Below are 21378 nucleotides of genomic sequence, written 5' to 3' on the forward strand. Positions count from 1 at the left end.
CCGCTCGCAAAAGCACCGATTTTAAAAATAATTTTTAATAATTAAATGTGCTTATATTTTATAATAATTTTTATTTTAAGATAATATAAGTCTTTCTTTAGTCAATGACTGTAAAATAATTTCTTGTTATAAATAAAGGCACTACGATTGAAGAAAAAAAAACAATTATCTCGGCTTCAGTTGGTTGAAAAAAATTTTTATTTTTTTATAAATCTTCGTTTGGTCTTCAGCAACTTTAATCTGTAAGTTAGAAACTCATAGGGTGGTCAGGGCCGCTTCAGCTCTAAATGTTTATAACGAAATTTGCCCCCTTATTTTCAAACCCAAAAATTATCTCGGCTTCAGTTGGTCGTAGAAATTTTTTATTTTTTTATAAATCTTCGTTTCGTCTTCAGCAACTTTATCTGTAAATTAAAAGCTCATAGGATGTACAGGGCCGCTTCAGCTCTAAATGTTTATAACGAAATTTGTCCCCTTATTTTCAAACTCAAAAATTAGAGGTTTAAAAATGTTTTACGCATTTATTTATATCAGAATATGAAAATATAACTCTTTAGAAGGAGATTGGATGTTTCACCAACTCTCTACGATTTTTTTTTCAAAAAGTTATAGCCTTCGACATTTGACCTCTTGGGATAAACAATTTATAATATATAAGCAACAAATTCGTTAATCTGGCTTTACACCTTTTTTTGTGTTTGGAATTGAAAGATCTTCATTTTAAAACTTTAAAAAATATAAAAAAATTATTTGTACAATAAATAATGCAATTGTAAAAAACGGCTATTTTGGACATTTTAAAGGCTGTGTTGCAATAACCAATAAACGAAATTAAACTTACCATAGCTCAAATTGTAGGTTTTTTAATTTACTACAACTTTCTATTAAAAAGTTTTTCTCTAAAATCAATATCCTAAGCTGCAAAATTAAAAATCTTTAAAAATTGCAAATTTAACAAATGAAAATCTCAATATAAAAAAAGCGCACAATATTTTTGGTTACGTATAAGTATTTTTGAAAAATTAATTTAAACGCAGAATGAAAGATTTGTCGATTTTGCCAAATTGTAAAAAATATGTATTTTTTTTTCAACGTCCTTTATCTTAAAAACATATGGCGTTACAAAAAATTTTTACCAAGCAAACCCCAAACATTTTACAGTTTTTTGCCTATCCTAGAGACGGTGTTACCTTTTTTTTCGGTTGTTTTTTAAATTTTTTTTTAAAGTTTTTTTTAAATTAATTTTAATTTAACAAGAATAAAAAGCCGCTAAACGCCATAGAAATGAGTGGCGCATGTTTGGCTACAAAAGATCTGATATGAATATTAGGTACGTGGCGCAAAAATGTATTTTCATTTTGATACAAAACAAAATTCTAGTTTTATTTTAAAAGATTTTTCCATAACATTTGCTGAAGTAAAACGCGCCACAAAAGAGTAACTTTGATACAGTTTGACTTTTGAAACCCTTTTGAGGCGCGTTTACTTTAAATTTAGCAAATATTATGGAAAAATCTTTTAAAATAAAACTGGAATTTTGTTTTGTATAAAAATGAAAATACATTTTCGCGCCACGTAATATCAGATCTTTTGTAGCTGGAATATTGCATGCACTAATTTTTACGGCGTTTAGCGGTTTTTTATTCTTGTACCAGGAGTTTTTCAAAGTTATTTATAAACTAAATGTTTGAAGTTGAATGCAATGTTTCGCGATTACACGTTAAGCTTTATAAATGGTCGCCTTTGTCGCATTATCTTCCAAATGATCTAGTGTCCACCGAATGTACACTAGATTTTTTTTTCATTCGAAATAGATTGAAAAAAAAAATATTGGAATAGCCGGTAAATGAACTAGGATTGCCCGTTGCCAGATCAAATTTATCGTCGTAACCACTACAACTACATAAACCATTACGGGAATAATCGTTAATTGGATTATACTTTTGTAGCTCAATACCTTTTAAACGGCTTAACCGATTTTGATCACCAAACATGAGTTTGAAACATATTGACAAGCAGTATCTGATGCATCTAAGGTCAAGTATGATTGGAGCTATTACAGGAATTATTAAGCTTGAAAAACCGTTTTTTCCCTAAGAAATAAATTTGATCATACTTATGAAGCCTATAACTTAAAAATTCGAATTTTCCCGGATATAAAGTATACACCGTTAGATTCGCCTAAAGTCCTTCTATAAACTCTCAGTTATTGGCGAAATTCGTATGTTGAAATTTTGAGTAATTGTCGAAAAACCAAAATTTTCAAAGTACATACCTATAGTTTTTCAGTTTTTCGGCTATACTAAGCCGTGTGTATGTCTGATGCTGACGGCTTTGACACCATTTGAAAACTTAACTCAGCACTATTGATCTGGTGTACTTGCGGTTCTCCTATCTCTTCTTGAACCGAAGATATAAACCCCCAAAAAATATGCCGTTTTGTACCTACCAAGTCCTATAGCTGGCTTATGGGTGGTCAAAAGTCACAAACTACACCGGTTTTGAATCGGCCCTGACCCCCTCTTCAAGCACAGAAAAAAAATTCAGATCGGTTTAACTTTTCCACACACATACATACATACATACATACATACATACATACATACATACATATAGTCCGTCCTCTCTAACTTTTCCCATTAGTATGGTATAGTTAGACCCAAACCCAGACATCTAAAGTGAAAGTTATCCTCCAACACCAAATTGTTCTATTTGGTCCACATACTTTATGTAGTTACGTGGCTAAAGGTTCTAAACCAAGGCCAGAATCAAAACAAAAAAAAAGTCACACCATTTTGAGCGTCGGGTTTGGGGGGAGAGGGGGGAGAAATCGGTAAATTCGTAGTTTTTTACGTTTTTCGTCAATATTTCTAAAACTATGCGGTTTAGCATGAACAACCTTCTATACAAAATTGTTCTACATTACATTTGAAATAAAAAAGACCCCATGAATAACCCTCTAAATGAACGGTTCCAAAATTACGGAGGTAGTATAGTATAATCGGTCCAAAAAAGGCCTAACCCAGACATCCAAAGTAAAAGTTTTCCTTTTAACACCAAATCGTTCTATATGGTCCACATATTGTTCAGTAAAAAGTTACACCATTTTGAGCTTCCGGTTTGGGGGGGAAATGGGGGAGAAATCGGTAAATTAGTAGTTTTTTTTACGTTTATCGTCAATATTTCTAAAACTATGCTTTACCGTAAATAATGTTCTATAGAAAAATGTTCTACATAAAATTTAAAACAAAAAAGGTTCTATACATAATTGTTATAAAATCAACGGTTCCAGATTTAGGGAGGGTGAAAAGTGGAGGTTTTAGATACCTTTTATATTTACCGATTTCTCCCCCCTCTCTCCCCCCCCCAAATCCGACGCTCAAAATGGTGTGACTTTTTTCTGAACATAACTTTCACTTTGGATGTCTGGGTTTTTGGTATAATTATACCATACATACATTGCCCAATAGATATAAAAAGTATCGAAAACCTTGACTTTTCACCCTCCGTAACTCTGGAACCGTTGATTTTATAACAATTATGTATCGAACATTTTTTGTTTTAAATTTCTTGTAGAACATTTTTGTATATAACGTGGTTTACGCTAAAGCATAGTTTTAGAAATATTGACGAAAAACACAAAAAACCTACCAACTTTTTACTGAACAATATGTGGACCATACAGAACAATTTGGTGTTAGAGGAAAACTTTTACTTTGGATGTTTGGGTTAAGTCTTTTTTATACCAGTTATACAGTGATGAGCGCACTAATAACCGGCAAAATAGCGCAAAAGATGGAAAACATATTAAGTTGTGAGATAAAAAGAGACGAACCTAGTGGAGGTGTTAAATTTAGCGATAGTAACTTATAGATTGACATTATATTGATTGTTTCCCACCTTTAGACGTATCGGACGAGTTTGAGAAATGCTACTGTCACAGTGACAGTTTTAGTTGATAAATATACTCCTCTGATACGTGTAAAGGTGGGAAACAATCAATATAATTTAAATGTATAGATTAATATCGCTAAATATCCCAGCTCGACTAGTTTCATTTCTTTTTATCTCACAATTTAATATGTTTTCAATCTTTTGCGCTATTTTGCCGATTATTAGCACGTTCATCACTGTATTATACTACCTCGGTAACTTTGGAACCATTTATTTCAGAAATATTATGCATGGAGCCATTTTTATTTCAAAATTTAATGTAGAACAATTTTGTATATAGGGTTGTTAATGCTAAACCGGAATGGGACGTTTCGATGCCGCCGGTTCATCGCCAGTCCATTTAATCGCCGTCATATCTCGTATTTCCTAGAACTATTAATTAATACTAAAAATAACTAATAATTGTAACTGCCGAAAATTCGGAAATATATCAGATAGGGATTAATTGACTGGCGATGAATCGGCCGGCATCGAACTGGCGGCATCGAAACGGCGGCGATGAAACGTCCTAGACCCTGCTAAACCGCATAGTTTTAGAAATATTGACGAAAAACGTAAAAAACTACGAATTTATCGATTTCTCCCCCTCTCCCCCACCCCCCAAACCCGACGCTCAAAATGGTGTGACTTTTTTCTGGACATTGTGTGGACCATATAGAACAATTTGGTGTTAAAGGATAACTTTCGCTTTGGATTTTTGGGTTATGCCATCTTTTGGATCAACTATACTATAGGTACTACATGCGCTACGATTTATTTTCAAATTAAATCAAAACCTAAAGTGAACCGAACGTCGATGCGTATATACCTTTTGTATACAGTATAGTATACTATACACTACACACATCGGCGTACGTTTCACTTTAGGTTTTGACCTTATTTGTTTGAAAATAAGTCGTGACGCATGGGAAAAGTTATAGCGGACGGACTATACATACATACATATCCACAAACATTTTCACTTTTTTAAATAGAAATTGAGTCAGATTTCTGGGCTCGATAACTTTTAAATGGTATAACCGATTTAACCGTAATGATCATTACTATTAGAAGCCGCAAAAGTTGGCCTTAAATTTTTGAAATTTTTGGGAGTTTTGGGGACTAGAACGAAAAACAGACCCTAAATAGGAAGGGACGTAAATTCAAAACCCTTGTACCAAAATGAATGGTTGACATATGAGTGGGTGAGTCTTTTCCTGGACTTAAAGATGGTAGTCGACCCAATTTTCAATTTAGTCAGATTTAAAAAATCAAAAATTTCGTGTATATACATATAGTGTCGCGTGTAGGGGTGTGTAGGTGTGCGCCACTGGCGAGAACTGCAGTTCTCTGGTAATACCTAACCTGTATAATAAAAGTATCATGATATTGCATTTTGTTAACAATTTGTCATCTAAAAAATTGTTTTATTTTTAAGGTTTTCCTACAATAATAACACAACAATCTAAATATGGCCGAACCTATTATTATAAGGAAGTGGACGATATAGACGACAATATGTCTATTGCATTCTCAGTAAAAGCAAAATATGAAAGTCATATTTTTTTATGCGAATCATCAATAACGTCAAATTGTTACTGGATAATGCTTGGAGGAAACAGTGGACAATTGTCAGCTTATCGAAAATGCTCAACAAATCAAATTCCTGTACCTTTAAAAACATATGCTGTGGGTTCCTGTCGCACAAATCATAATCCTTTAGAGGTAAAGAATGTTTGTGTGATGTTTTTTTAGTATAGTTAATATTAAACTATGACAATTTGAAATTTACTCAAATATATGGCTATGTATGTATTATTATTAATTTCAAATAGGAAAACGAAAACTGGCACGCCTATTTATCTTCCAGAGATAATAATAGGGGAGGCAAGGATGCCAAATTTGCAGGTACTCGAGCGTTATGGGGACCTATTGGGTTGTGAAGAGTAGGTCCTAAAACCAAAAAAATTTAAGTTAAGTTTCCCATTTTAGTGGGGACTTTCCATTTTTAATTTAATTTTCCATTTACAACAATCGTTTCTTTAGATTATAGCGCCATCTATCCATAATTTGAAAAAATGTCTTTTCTGAAATTCTGAAAAAAAGTTACTTATTTTTACGTAAGGAATCCAAATCTGCAATAAAAAATGGGGGCTACCATTTAATATTTTAAAGTATCCCCCCACCCCACCTCCGTGGGGGGTCTTGTTTGGTGCCATTCGATAGATTCTTCAAAAATATTGAATAAGTGTATTTTTCAGTTTTCGATCTGATGTTCATTTCGCGAAATATCGCGGGATTCGTATTTAAAATATTAAATTTATCCCCCATCCCTCTCCGTGGGAAGTTGTGTTTGGTACCATTCGATAGCTTTCTGAAAAATATTGAGTAAGTATTTTTTAGTTTTTCGATCTCTCATTAATTTCGAGAAATATTCGCTTTTTTCTTGTGAAACTTTGGGACTCACCCATTTCCTTACACCCCGCTCAAATCGTCAGATTTTTGAAATATACATTGTTTTGCATGTACTTAACTTAACTTTATCTTAATTTGACGATTTCGAGTTTTTCTAAGGATAGATTTTTGTTTTAGACCCCCCCTTAACGAACTCCCCTGTATTAACAGACAATATGGTAGAGGTACATTTTCAGGGTACAAGGTTTCTCCCCATGTAATAATCTGACGCGCTGGAGTAACTGCAAAAATCCCCGCTTGGGCTCTCCTACCATAATAATCAAATATGAAAAAGGTTAAAACTATATTTATTATTCTTATTTTTGTACACCACTAATTGAAATTTCAAATCAGTTCAAATATTATCTATTGCTTAGTTTTTATCTAACATAATTTTAGGTTATGTATTATTTTTTTGATTATTTCTGAATGATTTTAATTTCCAGTCGTGTAGTAAGGTTTTTTATCACGTGTTTAATTTTGTCAAAATCAGATTATTATTACACCGGGAATATTCTACCTACATTATTATACTGGAGATAATTTTTAAGTATTTCGTTTTTGTTTAATTACAACTAGTTTCCTAGTTTTGACAACTATCACATTAAAGAAAATGAACTATAATGAACTAGTTCTGTAACTAATGTCAAATTGTCACTAGGACAACACAAATCGGCAATTTTAAGCGCTCTAGTGTATCTACTTCGCTAAGATTATTTCATGAATAAAACTGTATGTATAAATTCTTCTACTTTAAAATGTATAATATATGTCTGAATTGTCGATATAAATGAGTCAGATTAAATTAAATTCTCTATTAGAAGAATTTTTTACTAAGCAACAACATTTTTGTTTAATTTATTAATATTTTGTATTTTGACAACGAGATCGTGAATAAGATCATATCAAAACGTTAATAAGATCATATTTTTTTAGTTAAATTGTGGCTTATTTCCAATTTAGGATAGTTGATTACAAAAATGCCACAAGGAGATAGCTTCAGAACAACATTAAGAATATTCTTAAGTTACAGTTAATTTTACACAGGGTGTTTCATTGGGAAAGTAACATACGTTAACTGTGGAAAAAGGACACTTAGGCAGTTTAAAAAACACCATACTTAATGAGTCTTACTTCATTAATAACAGAGATACTGGGTGTTTTATCTATTTTGCCATTTTCTTATTTGGTTCATAACTTTTTAACCACACTGTATATTTATTTGATATTTGGCACGCAAATATTCTTTAAGATGTACAATCAATTAATTTATTTACAATTGCAAAACATCCAGGTCCGGATTAAAAGATATTGGAAAAATATTCCAACCCAAAAACAACACCCTGTACATTAAATTTTTTTAAAATAGATTCTGCATTTGAAAAGAGGATAAAAAACTAAATTTAGCGGTATACTTTGAATTTTCGGCAAAATGATTTTTCTGGTCAAATTTTGAATTTGGATTCAGAAATTATGCAAATTGCGAGAGCTCGAAGCAGAAAAAAAAATGAAATACGACTTACAACTTGTTATACACACTGTATATTTATTTTATATTTAACATCGAATATTCTTTAAAGTGTCCTTCTTCTTAACGTGCCATATCAAGTCCCCTTGACGTTGGCGATTAACATGGCGAAACTGTCTCTGACTCGAGCTATTCTAAATAGGTGTTCTGCCTTCTTTATTCCTGTCCACTCCCGGATATTCTTCAACCAAGAGGCCTGCTTTCTACCAATTCCTCTGCTTCCTTCGATTTTACCCATCATAATAAGTTGAAGAATATTATACCGGTCTCCCCTTACTACGTGTCCAAAATAGTCCATCTTTCTATATTTGATGTTATCAAGCAGCTCGCGGGTAGCATTTGCTCTCTTGAGGACTGCCACATTTGTCAGCATAGCCGTCCATGGTATTTTCAGAATACGTCTGTGCAGCCACATTTCAAAGGCCTCCAAACGGTTAACGGTGGATATTTTTAATGTCCATGCTTCGACACCATACAAGAGGACTGACCAAATGTAGCATTTAATCATGCGCTTTAGAAGTTGAAGTTGCAAGGTATCATTACAGAAGAATGACCTCATTTTTAAAAATGTCGTGCGGGCTATCTCGATTCTACATTTTATCTCTTTATCTGGATCTAGTTGTTCAGTAATATGGCAACCAAGATATTTAAAACTGGGTACTCTTTGAATTATATGACCATCAACATATAAACGTGAATCTTGATGGGCCAAACGGCTAAATACCATGTATTTTGTTTTTGAACAGTTTATATTTAGGCCAAGCTCTCTTCCCACTGTGTCAATGGAATTTAAAAGGTGTTGTAATCCATTCATATCATCACTTAAAATAACTGTATCGTCTGCATATCTGATTGTATTTATCAGAATTCCATTAACCTTCACACCCCATTCCAAATTATGCAGCGCTTCCTTAAATATTCTATCTGAATACAAATTGAACAACAGTGGGGACAGTATACAACCCTGTCTGACACCTCTTTGTATTTTGCATATTTCTGTTGATTTTCCATTTATGCAAGCTGTCGCTGTTTGACGCCAGTATAATTTTTCTATGATTCGCACATCTTGACTATCAACTCTTTTATCCTTTAATATTTTAATTAATTTGTGATGTACTCGATCAACGGCCTTCTCATAGTCAATAAATACAGCAAAGACGTCTTTCCTTTGATCTCGGCATTTCTGCAATAACACATTTAGTGCAAAGAGTGCGTCCCGGGTTCCCAGTCCATTTCTGAAGCCAAATTGTGTTTCATCCTGGTCTTGTTCACATTTATCTCTGATTCTACTGTGGATGATACGTAGAAAGATTTTCAAGGTGTGGCTCATAAGGCTTATCATTCTATAGTCGCTACAGTTTTTCGTGTCCAAAGTGTCTCTTTCGTGTTTAAAGTGTCCAATCAATTAATTTATTTACAATCATAAAAAATCCAGGGCTGGGTTAAAAAATATTGGAAAAATGTTCCGACCCAAAAAACACCCTGTACAATAATTTTTTTAAATGGATTTTGCGTTTAAAAAGGGGATTAAAAACTAAATTTAGTGGTACACTTCTAATTTTCGGCAAAATAATTTTTCTGGTAAAATTTTGAATTTAAATTCTGAAATTATGTGAATTGCGAGAGCTCGAAGTCAAAAAAATTAAAATGTGACTTAAATTTAATTAATACCATTTTTTAATCTAAACTGGTAAAATGTTAATATTTCAGTGTTTTTTTATTATGGCGACAAATAATTCATAACAAATATTCACCTTTAATTAATGAATAGGTAGGTAATAAATAAACAGTCCAAAAAATACATAACTTTATTAAAAATAAAAACAGAAAAAAACTGCAGAAAAATAACTTTTAGATCTCTAAAATCCAAAGTTTATAACGAGGAAATAAATAGTAGGGAAGTAAGAACTTCCTGACCGGATTCCAGACGCCTTCCAAGAAATGAAGAATTTTGGAAATCAGTCAGACAAATACCAAAAAGAGCAAGACTTTGCCTTTAACAAGGTGGTGGCCATTTTGAACAATTACTATGGTTTTGATCAAATATTTTTCAAAAAACTTTTCTGTTTTGTTTTTCATTTTTAAGATAGTTTGATGACATAAAGTTGTGCATTTTTTGTGGACTCTTTATTATTTATTCGTTAATTAAAGGTGAATATTTGTTATGAATGATTTGTCGCCATAATAAAAAACACAGAAATGTTAAAATTTTACCAATTTAGATTAAATAATGGTATTAATTAAAATTAAGTCTCATTTTAATTTTTTTGACTTCGAGCTCTCGTAATTCACATAATTTCAGAATTCAAATTCAAAATTTTACCAGAAAAATCATTTTGCCGAAAATTAAAAGTGTACCACTTTTAGTTTTCCATCCTTTTTCAAATGCAAAATCCATTTTAAAAAAATTTACTGTGTAGGGTGTTTTTTGTGTCGGCAGATTTTTCACATATTTTTAAATCCAGCCATGGATTTTTTTAATTGTAAATAAATTAATTGATTGGACACTTTAAAGAATATTCGGCGGTAAATATAAAATAAATATACGGTGCGTTTAACAAGTTGTAAGTCGTATTTCAATTTTTTCTGCTTCGGGCTCTTGCAATTCGCATAATTTGTGAATTCAAATTCAAAATTTGACCAGAAAAATCATTTTGCCGAAAATTAAAAGTATACCACTAAATTTAGTTTTTTATCCTCTTTTCAAATGCAGAATCTATTTTTAAAAAATATAATGTACAGGGTGTTGTTTTTGGGGTCGGAATATTTTTCCAATATTTTTTCATCCGGCTTTGGAGTTTTTACAATTGTAAATAAATTAATTGATTATACACCTTAAAGAATATTTGCTTGCCAAATATCAAATAAATATACAGGGTAGTTAAAAAGTTGTGAACCAAATAAGAAAATGGCAAAATAGATAAAACACCCAGTATCTATGTTATTAATGAAGTAAGACCCATTAAGTATGGTATTTTTGAGACTGAGTGTCCTCTTTCTACAGTTACCGTATGTTACTTTCCCAATGAAACACCCTGTATAATCGAATGAACTATATTTCAATAATGTTCCAGGAACGCAACACGTAAATATTGGCATTTCATTTTAAAGTTATCTACTTTAAAATGTATATGTACTATATTTCTGAATTCTCAATATGAATGAGTCAGATAAAATTAAATTTTAGAAGAATTTTTTTACCAAGCAACAAAAACAAAATTTGTGTAATTTTTTTTTTATTGTGATAACGTTAAATAAATTTAGTTTTAAACTTAAATTGTAGCTTATTCCTACCTAAAATAGTATATAAAAATATGTAGTTATATAAAAAAATAAAAGGAAGACATTAAAATATACAACATGACGGGTGGTGGCGCAGTCATGCCCAGGGATTAGCGACCCTCTGAGTTTGGTCGGCGCATTCAGGCCCCCAGCTTAACGTAGCTCAGGTGCATTCCAAAAAAGCAAAAATCGGCGCATTCCTCCCCTGTCCTCTCAACTAGTCATAACAGGTGACGCAATAGTGACAGATGGCGTTACAGAGCCACTGTGACCGATGATTTTAAATGGGACCTTATGGCAAGTGATACCTCGTTTGAAAGGTATTCAAAATAGTTTTTTGGGTCTAAATTGATTTTCATTTTGGTGTAAATTAATAAATATAACATTGTAGTTTCGCATTTAGTTAATAAAAATTCAAATGTCTGCCTATGGTTTTTTTGTTAAATAAATTTTTCTGTTAAAAACAGAAGTTTGATTTTTTATTAGTTAAATTCGAAAATACAATTTTATATCTATTTAATTTGTCAAAATGAGTTTAAACTTAAACAAAACTAGTATGACTGAATAGATATTTTGAATAGGTACCATTCAAGCGAGATATCACTTGCCATAAGGTCCAATTTAAAAACATCTGTCACAGTGGTGCTGTAAAGTCATCTGTCACTGTTACGTCAACTGTTATGATTAGTTAAGGTAAGAAGCCTACGTCCGTTTATTTCCTTCCTCCAAATTTTAATATTATAAGTATAACCGTTCAAAAGATACGAGAGGGGGAACGAACTTTTGACTAGCATTGTATATTAATAACATAAAACTATTCTAGGACAATCCTCTGGACGAAAATAATTGGAAACATTTCGTTATCCAGAAATTCCGTAATCTGTTAAGATTACTTATATACAGGGGTAAAAAAGATGGTTTAACTACGTACATGGAGCTAGATGATGAAAATTACATAATTCCAAAAAAATTATTTCTCCACTACAAAAGTACAACTGGTCATGCCCTTTGGAAACTTCATAAGTGTAAGTTATTTATTCACCATTACTGTTTTTTATTTCATTACATACAACAAAAATATTTTAATTTTTTACAGCAAATTTCAAAATATGTATATTTTAAAACAAAAAACGTTCTATTATATTTTCGATTAAAGTCTTTTGAAAGTATAGGAGCGGATTTTTCTTAAGGCTGTTTTATCGGTGCACCAAAACCTAGGGACAGTGTTTTCTCTGTTATTTACCGACAGAATGTCTCGAAATTTGGACACGTTGTTCGAAATTATGTTGCCTTTAAAATGATGGTTTTACTTTTTTTATTTTTTTGAAAATTCTGTTGAAAAATTAGATTATAATGTTTAACGTTCTATTATAACCAAACTTTTTACTCCCATCACTTGAAAGAGTTTTTTTTTTTTCTGTAATCGTTGATTTTTTTTCACCTTTCTGTGTCCAGTAATAATCGAGAAAAGCGTGTTCCAACTTTGAAGAAAATTTGCTAAAAATATTGAAATCTAATAATGAAACGAGTTACGCAGCATTGGCGCTTAGTTTCATCGTTATCGCCTTCGTGATGACAAATCTCATGAACGTACGGTCAGTCGGTCAGTTCGCTTGAATTATTAGAATCCATTTCCAGTTATTCATTCTTGTATTTTCTTCATCAACTTGCTTAGTGTTTACAGTTTACAGTATTCTTAGTTATTTTGAAAACATTAAACTTATTTAGTTTACGGGTATTTTAAGTACATAATATATTAATTAGTTTAGTGGTATAAGTTACAAGTTCTTTAGTTTACGCGTATTTTTAAGTATTACATTAGTTTAGGGATATAAGTTGACAAGATAAGAAATGAGTCCCAGGGTGTTTTAAAATAAGACATAAGATACTACTATCCACGATTTGTGTTTTATTCATCAATTGGATACTTTTTTTATGTAACTGCAACCTATAAATATATTAAAATAATGTATATGTTACCGGCCAAACCCGATTTCGGGACAAACTAGTTTGGCCTAGGCCAAACTACTTTGTCCTAACCGCCTAGGATAAACTAGTATGACCTAGGTCAAACTAGTTTATCATATCACGCGTAGGCTAAACTAGTTTATCCTGATATAAATAAACACACTTCAGGCCAAACTAGTTCAGCCTAGGCCAAACTAGTTTATCCTGATATAATAAAGATTCACACTTCAGGATAAACTAGTACGGCCTTCTTCTTATTCTTCTTCTAGTGCCTATCCGTTTCGGATATTGGCGATCATCATGGCAATCTCCTACTTTTCTCACTGCTGCTCTGAAAAGACTTTTAGTGGTTGTGTTGAACCACGTACGTAGATTTTTCAGCAAGGTGTTAAATGAAAGCTTATAATCCAAGGATGGTACTAAAAGTTAGGAATTTGACCTAGGCTGTCTGTCTGTCGGTCTGTCCGACCGCGAGTATAACTGCTCCGTCACTATACCAGGTAGAATGACAAATGAGGTGTCAAATGAAAGCTTATAATCCAAGGATGGTACTAAAAGTGACAAAATTGACCTATGCTGTCTGTCTGTCGGTCCGTCCGACCGCGAATATAACTGCTCTGTCACTATACCAGGTAGAATGAAAAATGAGGTGTCAAATAAAAGCTTATAATCCAAGAATGTTACTAAAGCCCAAACTAGTTTGGCCTGAAGTGAGCGTCTAGAACCGGAAGTCCTAGAACAAAGGACCCCGCAGAAACTTTATGGGAAATGGCTCTCTGTCAAATGCTCTGAAACTTAGGATTGTGGTAATTCTTGATGTGTAGAACAAAAGACTCCATGGACGCGTAGCTCCAAAAAATCATAGTTCTAAGATATAAGCCTCTGAAGATATAGGTATAGAGAGGACGTTTGAGTTGGAATAAATTCATTTTCTCGAGAATGGGCGACTCTGGAGATAAATTACGAATCAGGTCAATTTTTATTTTTAAATTATAATTTTTGGCATATATATCATACTAGTGACGTCATCCATCTGGGCGTGATGACGCAATCGATGATATTTTTAAATAGGAATAGGGGTCGTGTGATAGTTCATTTGAAAGGCTATTTAATTCTCTGTTCACTAATATAAACATCAACATAATCATTTATACAGGGTGCCCAATTTTTTTTAATTAAATTAATTGAGACAAAAAGAAGAATGTATATAATTTATTTAATTCGAAATACATTTTACTGCTGTCAGAAAACAGAAAAAAATGTTTATTTGATAAATAAATATTGTTTTTTGCTTAAATTCAATATTAAAGCTGCCACCCACCTACCTCTTAGCAGTTTGGACATTTAATTTAAGCGAAAGGCAATGTTTATTTTTCAAATTACCATTTTTTTCTGTTTTCTGACAGCAGTAAAATGTATTTCGAAATCAATAAATTATATACATTCTTCTTTTTGTCTCAATTAATTTAATTAAAAAAAGTTTTGGCCACCCTGTATAAATAATTATGTTAATGTTTACATTAGTGAATAGAGAATTAAATTACCTTTCAAATGAGCTATCACGACCCCTATTCCTATTTAAAAAAATCACCGATTGCGTCATCACGCCCAGATAGATGACGTCACTAGTATGATATATACGCCAAAAAATTATTATTTAAAAATAAAAATCGAGCTGATTCGTAATTTATCTCCAGAGTCTCCCATTCTCGAGAAAATGAATTTATTTCAACTCAAACGTCCTCACTGTACCTATAACTTCAGAGGCTTATATCTCAGAACTATAATTTTTTGGAGCTACGCGCCCATGAAGTCTTTTGTTCTACATATCAAGGACTACCAGAATCCAAAGTATCAGAGCATTTGAGAGAGAGCCATTTCCCATAAGGTTTCTGCGGGGTCCTTTCTCACCTTTAGTACCAGCCTTGGATTCTAAGCTTTCATTTGACACCTCATTTGTCATTATATCTGGTATATTGACGGAAGAATTACATTCGCGATCGGACGGAAAGACGGACAGACAGCCTCGCTAAGATTTCTCACCTTTAATAACATCTTCGGATTAAAAGCATTTATTTGACACCTCATTTTTCATTCTACCTGGTATAGTGACGGAGCAGTTATTTTCGCGGTCGGACGGACCGACGGACAGACAGCCTAGCTCAAATTTCTCACCTTTGGTACCATCCTTGGATTATAAGCTTTCATTTGACACCTTATTTGTCATTCTACCTAGTATAGTGACGGAGCAGTTATATTCGCGGTCGGACGGACCGACGGACAGACAGCCTAGGTCAAATTTCTTACTTTTAGTACCATCCTTGGATTATAAAGGACGTAATTTGGGAATTCCCCGCATGTAAAAGTCCTTACATGTTCGTCAAATTACTTTCGACTCGGCTAAATTAGTGTAGGCTAGGCCGTACTAGGCGAAGGATTTCCTGGCTGAAAAATCTACGTACGTGGTTCAACACAACCACTACAAATCTTTTCAGAGCAGCAGTGTGAAAAGTAGAGATTGCCATGATGGCCGCCAACATCCGAAACGGATAGGCACTACAAGAAGAAGAAGAAGGCCGTACTAGTTTATCCTGAAGTGTGAATCTTTATTATATCAGGATAAACTAGTTTGACCTAGGCCAAACTATGTGACAAAAATGTGATAATTCTTTTTAAAATATTATCCACGATAAAATCAATCTAACAAGGTATTCCCGACAAAACTAATTTGAATGGAGAATAATGCATTTTGTTGTCATTAAAATACTTGTCCGCCGGCGCCACTGAGTAAAGATCGAATTGTCGGTCGCACTCCCTACTTCCAATCAATTTCAAGTAGGGAGTCACGTGTGTCTGACGTAAGCAGTCTACGAAAGTAAGTGATACGCCCACTTAACATTGCAATGTGCTTCAACTGATAAAACAGCCTTAAGTAAGAGTGTAACAAAAATGTAGGTCATAAATTGAACTGAATATTGAACCTAACTTACCTTGGTACAAAATTTAATGTTCACATAAAAAAGTTACAGCCCTTTGAAGTTACAAAATGAAAATAGATTTTTTCCAATATATCGAAAAGTATTAGAGATCGAAAAGTATAATAACAGTGAAATTTGTACATCCCATAAAAATTTTGTGGTGGTTTAGTTCCCTTAAACCCCCCAAACTTTTGTGTACGTTCCAATTAAATTATTACTGTGAAACCGTTAGTTAAACGCAATGTTTCTAAAACTTTATTGCCTCTTAGTATTTTTTCGATAAGCCAGTTTTTACCGTGACGTGGCTTCTTTTTTGATATGTTTACATAAAATAGTATGTGGGATTTGTTCCCTTAAACGTCCAAAATGTGTGTACGTTCCAATTAAATTATTATTGTGGTACCATTAGTTAAACCTTTGATGGAAATTTTAACCTTTTTTGCCTCGTAGTATTTTTTCGATAAAAAATTTTTTATCGAGATATGAATATGTTTCAAAATATACCTACAAAATGTAATTTCACAATATAATTTCATATTATGTCGGTTCGCTAAATACTCTGGGATAATTAGCAAAATACAATGAAAAGTTATTTACCAGCAATTTTATTGCTGGAATCGAATCTTATTATTGTATGTATTAATAATATAGGTATGCAAAGTCCGCAGATAGTGTGCTACTTTTTTTATAAACAAAATGGCGCCCTAAAATCGTGTTTTTTTTTTCAATTTTTGCTATATAACTCCAAAAATTTTAACTTTATACCAAAAATACTCACATAAAAATTCACCGCAATTAAATTCTGCATAGAGACGTGTTTTTCTCGATTCATTTCGACGAAAACTTTCCCCGGAAAAAGCGGATTTTTCCAACAAAATCTTTAATTTTCAACTAAAATTTTAGATAAGTAATCGTTAATCAATAATTAAATAACTTGGTAATGTAAAAGCCCTTTTCATATAGATTACAATTCCAGAAGCCGATAGAAATTGATTGAACTGTTTAACAACAATTGAATTATTAATTAAAAATTTATGGTCGCTATAATAACGACAATAATTAAGATGCATAAGAATTAGAGATGCATCAAGTCAAACTAGTTTGATTTTACTCAACAAACTTGACTTGACTTGAAAATCAAACTTTTTGTATAAAAAAGTTTGACTTGACTTGATTTCGATATCTTTAGGTTTGACTTGAATTCAAACATCTTCAAACAGTTTGAAAAGTTTGAATATTACGCAACGTGTTTATTTGTTCAGTGGCGGATCAACGGGGGGGGGGGAGTAATGGGTGGGGGAGGGGGAGGGGTAGGGGAAATCCCCCAATCCCAAGGTCCAAAAAAATTTTTTTGACAAATTTCAATAAACGGAAATGTATTGGCTGATATGATATTTAAACCGCAGACACAAATAAAACCCAATAAGCGCGCCAGTTAGGATAATAATTATTAAGAAAGCTTATAGCGTCTTATAGTATGATACAATTGATCCAAATAATGGCATAAACCAGACAAATAAAGTGAAAGTTATCATCCAACACCAAATTGTTCTATATGGTCCACATAATGTTCAGAAAAAAGTCACACCATTTTGAGCGTCGGGTTTGAAGGGAAGAGGGGGGAGAAATCGGTAAATTCGTAGTTTTTTACGTTTTTCGTCAATATTTTTAAAACTATGCGATTTAGCATGAACAACCTTTTATACAAAAATGTTCTACATTCAATTTAAAATAAAAAAGACCCATTGCATAATCCTTCTAAAATGAACGGTTCCAAAGTTACGGAGGTAGTATAGTATAACTGGTCAAAAAAAGGCCTAACCCAAACATCCAAAGAAAGAGTCTTCCTCCAACACCAAATTGTTCTATACGGTCCACATATTGTGCAGTAAAAAGGTTACACCATTTTGAGCGTCCGGGTTGGAGGGGAGATTGGGGAGAAATCGGTAAATTAGTATATTTTTTACGTTTTTCGTCAATATTTCTAAAACCATACTTTAGCGTAAACAATGTTCTATACATAATTGTTCTACATAAAATTTAAAACAAAAAAGGTCCGATATATAATTGTTATATAATCAACGCTTCCAGAGTTACGGAGAGTGAAAAGTGGAGGTTTTCGATATTTTTTATATTTTTTGGGCAATTGATGATGATTTTGGGTGGTGAGGTTGACGTTTCTTCATGGTCCTATCACTAACATGCCACTGAAATAGCAAATTTTATTTACAAAACACAATCCTGTTAAAGAAAATTTCTTTCATCAGTAATAATATTATAAATTTCCCAAACAATATAAAAAGTATCGAAAACTTCCACTTTTCACCCTCCGTAACTCTGGAACCGTTGATTTTATAACAAATATGTATAGGACCTTTTTGTTTTAAATTGTATGTAGAATCCTTTAGAAACCGCATAGTTTTAGAAATATTGACGAAAAACGTAAAAATCTCCGAATTTACCGATTTCTTCCCCCTCTCCCCCCAAACCCGACGCTCAAAATGGTGTGTGTGACTTTTTTCTTAACATTATGTGGACCATATAGAACAATTTGGTGTTGGAGGTAAACTTTCACTTTGGATGTCTGGGTTTGGGTCAGTGTTGCCAATCGCATTTCTCTAGATTATCCGATAATCGCTCGAAAAATATCCGATTTGTCACGAAAAGGTACGCTAGGTGAAAAATTATTCTGTTATTAAAATCAATGTTGCCAATGTTATTCTTTTAGTCCCCTTAACAACCATCAAATAACAAAATCCGTTGTTCGTACGCCAATCAGTTGATTGTAATCAATTATCATTATGATAATTACCATAATTGATTGATTAATTAATATTTAATTATCAATTAATGTAACAATTATTAAGATAATTGATTAATTAATCTAATCTCATAATTGTAATCAATTATGTTTTCAGCAACCCAATCAAAGTTGACATTGACAGTAATTAAATATTTGATAATGATCAGTTGATTCCATTTCTGATTAGCGTTCGAACAACCGCAACCGGCCCTTTAATCTACTGGATTCTCTATTTCAAAGTTTAAACATTTTCGTTTATAGATGAAAATCTCGTATCCTAGCTGATTACCTAATTCATGTATGTAAATACTATTTACTTACTATTATTATATTATTCGTACTTTGTATTATCGTAAGTGTTAAATTCTAAATAAATAAATAAATCTAAATATTTCATTATTTGGATGGCTATATTAATTTATTATAATTATTTAAGTAAAAAAAAACACTTTTAAATATTATTTTATTAAAACGTAATAACTACCTAAAACTAGGTACTGGAAAAATAAATAATAAATAAATCAATACAAAATAAATTACAGCTAAATTAATAGCATAGGCGCAAAATTTCTGGTCAATGCTTTTAAAATGCATTATTTTTTCGAGTACTGAGACAGCTAAGTATTATTTAAAAATTTAAACTCAGAATGAAAGATTACAATATTACCGAGGGCCGAAAGTATCTGAAGACTTCTATAATTTTTATTCTAATAGGTTACAGGGGTAAAAGGAAAAGAGAATATTGAGTGTGATTTTTAATTTCAAATATCTCATTCAAAAGAAGCATTGTGTTTATTCTAAGGGCCTTTCAGCCCTCGATAATAATGTAATCTTTCATTCTGCGTTCAAATTTTTCAAAAATATTGATTAGTTTTCTCAGGATTCGAAAAAAATGAATAAGTTTAAAGATTATTGGTCCGAAATTTTGCGCCTACGCTCTTTTAACCGCTAAAGATTTATTACAACTAAAACAATAGAAATGTATTTGACAGTCTTGTAGTTATTAAGGTATCAAAGTTATTATCCATAATACCCGTGGTGCGTTCAACGTTAATGCCCGACTAAATAATTTTTATAGGCAAAAAATTTGAAGGATTTTTGAGTTAATTGGTAGATATCTAGATATTACTAGTTTCAAATAAGTATATTTTTCTACAACCACTATTCCAAATGCATTTTTCTGCACAATTTTATGTTAACAAAATTAATATTTTCTCACAGAATAACTGACAGTAGTGTGCAGAAAAGTGACGTTTCTGTGCCGGAAAGTTCTTTTCTGCATAGACCATTACATTCCTCAAAAAAATCATAAATATAATTAGGTATAACATTAGCTTCTAATAACACAAAAATATACTGGGTGATTCATTAAAACTAAAGATCATGGACTATGCTAGACTTTCGTGACGCACTCTGTATATTTAAATCTATGTTTATAAAGCGCCCATTTGAATTTAAAAGTTAACGAGTCACATCATTTTTTAATAATTTTCTAAAATAATTACACAAACAATTTTATTCCATAAGTAGTTTCCATACTTTCTAATTTCAAAATTTCACCCTGTATTATTGTTAATTATATTTCGTTCAAATTGGTTGTTAAGCAGCTTTTAAAAAAAAAATAAAAATATATAGGGTGTTCCAATAAAAATAAAATATATGGACTCTGCCAGGCTTGCGTCAATCACCCTGTAGATTTAAATTTATATTTAAAAAATGCACATTTATATATATTAAAATCGACGGGTCCCAGCGCTTTTAAATTCTTTAAAACAAGGACACAAATAATTTTATTCCATAAGTGCCTTTCACACTGTTTTTGAAATTTGAATTGGATTAGTATGCCTTAAGTGGATGCACTTGTGCATTTAAATTCTAAACAAAAGAATCGGCACATGTCCCCTTTGTCAAAAGATGAAAAGTATCGGATGTCACTAACATTCATCCAGTATAGGCTATTTATAAAAATTTGGGTGGAACCAAACAAAATTAATGTGTTGTTGGTGTTGGGAATATATGGATGAGAAAGTTTTAGTCGATGGTAGATACACTGCAAAATATCCGCAAAAATCCGATTTATTTAAAGGTATGAAGAAGATACGACAACTCTCCAAAAGGTACGCAAATCGGATAATTATCCGCCGATTGGCAACACTGGTTTGGGTCTAGTTATAAGTTATACCATACTATTAATGCATATTTCGTTGATACGCGTGCAGAGGGTACAAGTATACCTTTGGTGAAAAATGGGAAAAGTACAATACGCTGTAAAAAACAAGTTTTTATACATTAATTTTTAAAAAATTTAAACCCAACATTTGTAGCCTGTCTCCGAAAGAAATTTAAATTGTAGATAAATGTAGGTAAAAGCATATAGACCTGGATCCCGCGTACCAAAAAAAAGTTAATTAATAGCAAGCTGAAAATTTGTT

At 32.1% G+C, this 21378-nt stretch overlaps 1 protein-coding gene across 1 annotated transcript in view; it reads left to right on the forward strand.

The window, feature by feature from the left end:
• The window catches only part of LOC126887030 (uncharacterized), a 560578-nt gene that overhangs the window by 119761 nt on the left and 419439 nt on the right, over positions 1-21378 (forward strand). The window contains exons 4-5 of the mRNA XM_050654335.1: positions 5372-5658; positions 12021-12222. Of these exons, the coding sequence (XP_050510292.1) occupies positions 5372-5658; positions 12021-12222 (489 nt within the window). The remainder of the gene's footprint in view (positions 1-5371; positions 5659-12020; positions 12223-21378) is intronic.

Source organism: Diabrotica virgifera, chromosome 6 (genome assembly GCF_917563875.1).
Source record: "Diabrotica virgifera virgifera chromosome 6, PGI_DIABVI_V3a".
In the NCBI taxonomy this organism is placed as follows: Eukaryota; Metazoa; Arthropoda; class Insecta; order Coleoptera; family Chrysomelidae; genus Diabrotica; species Diabrotica virgifera.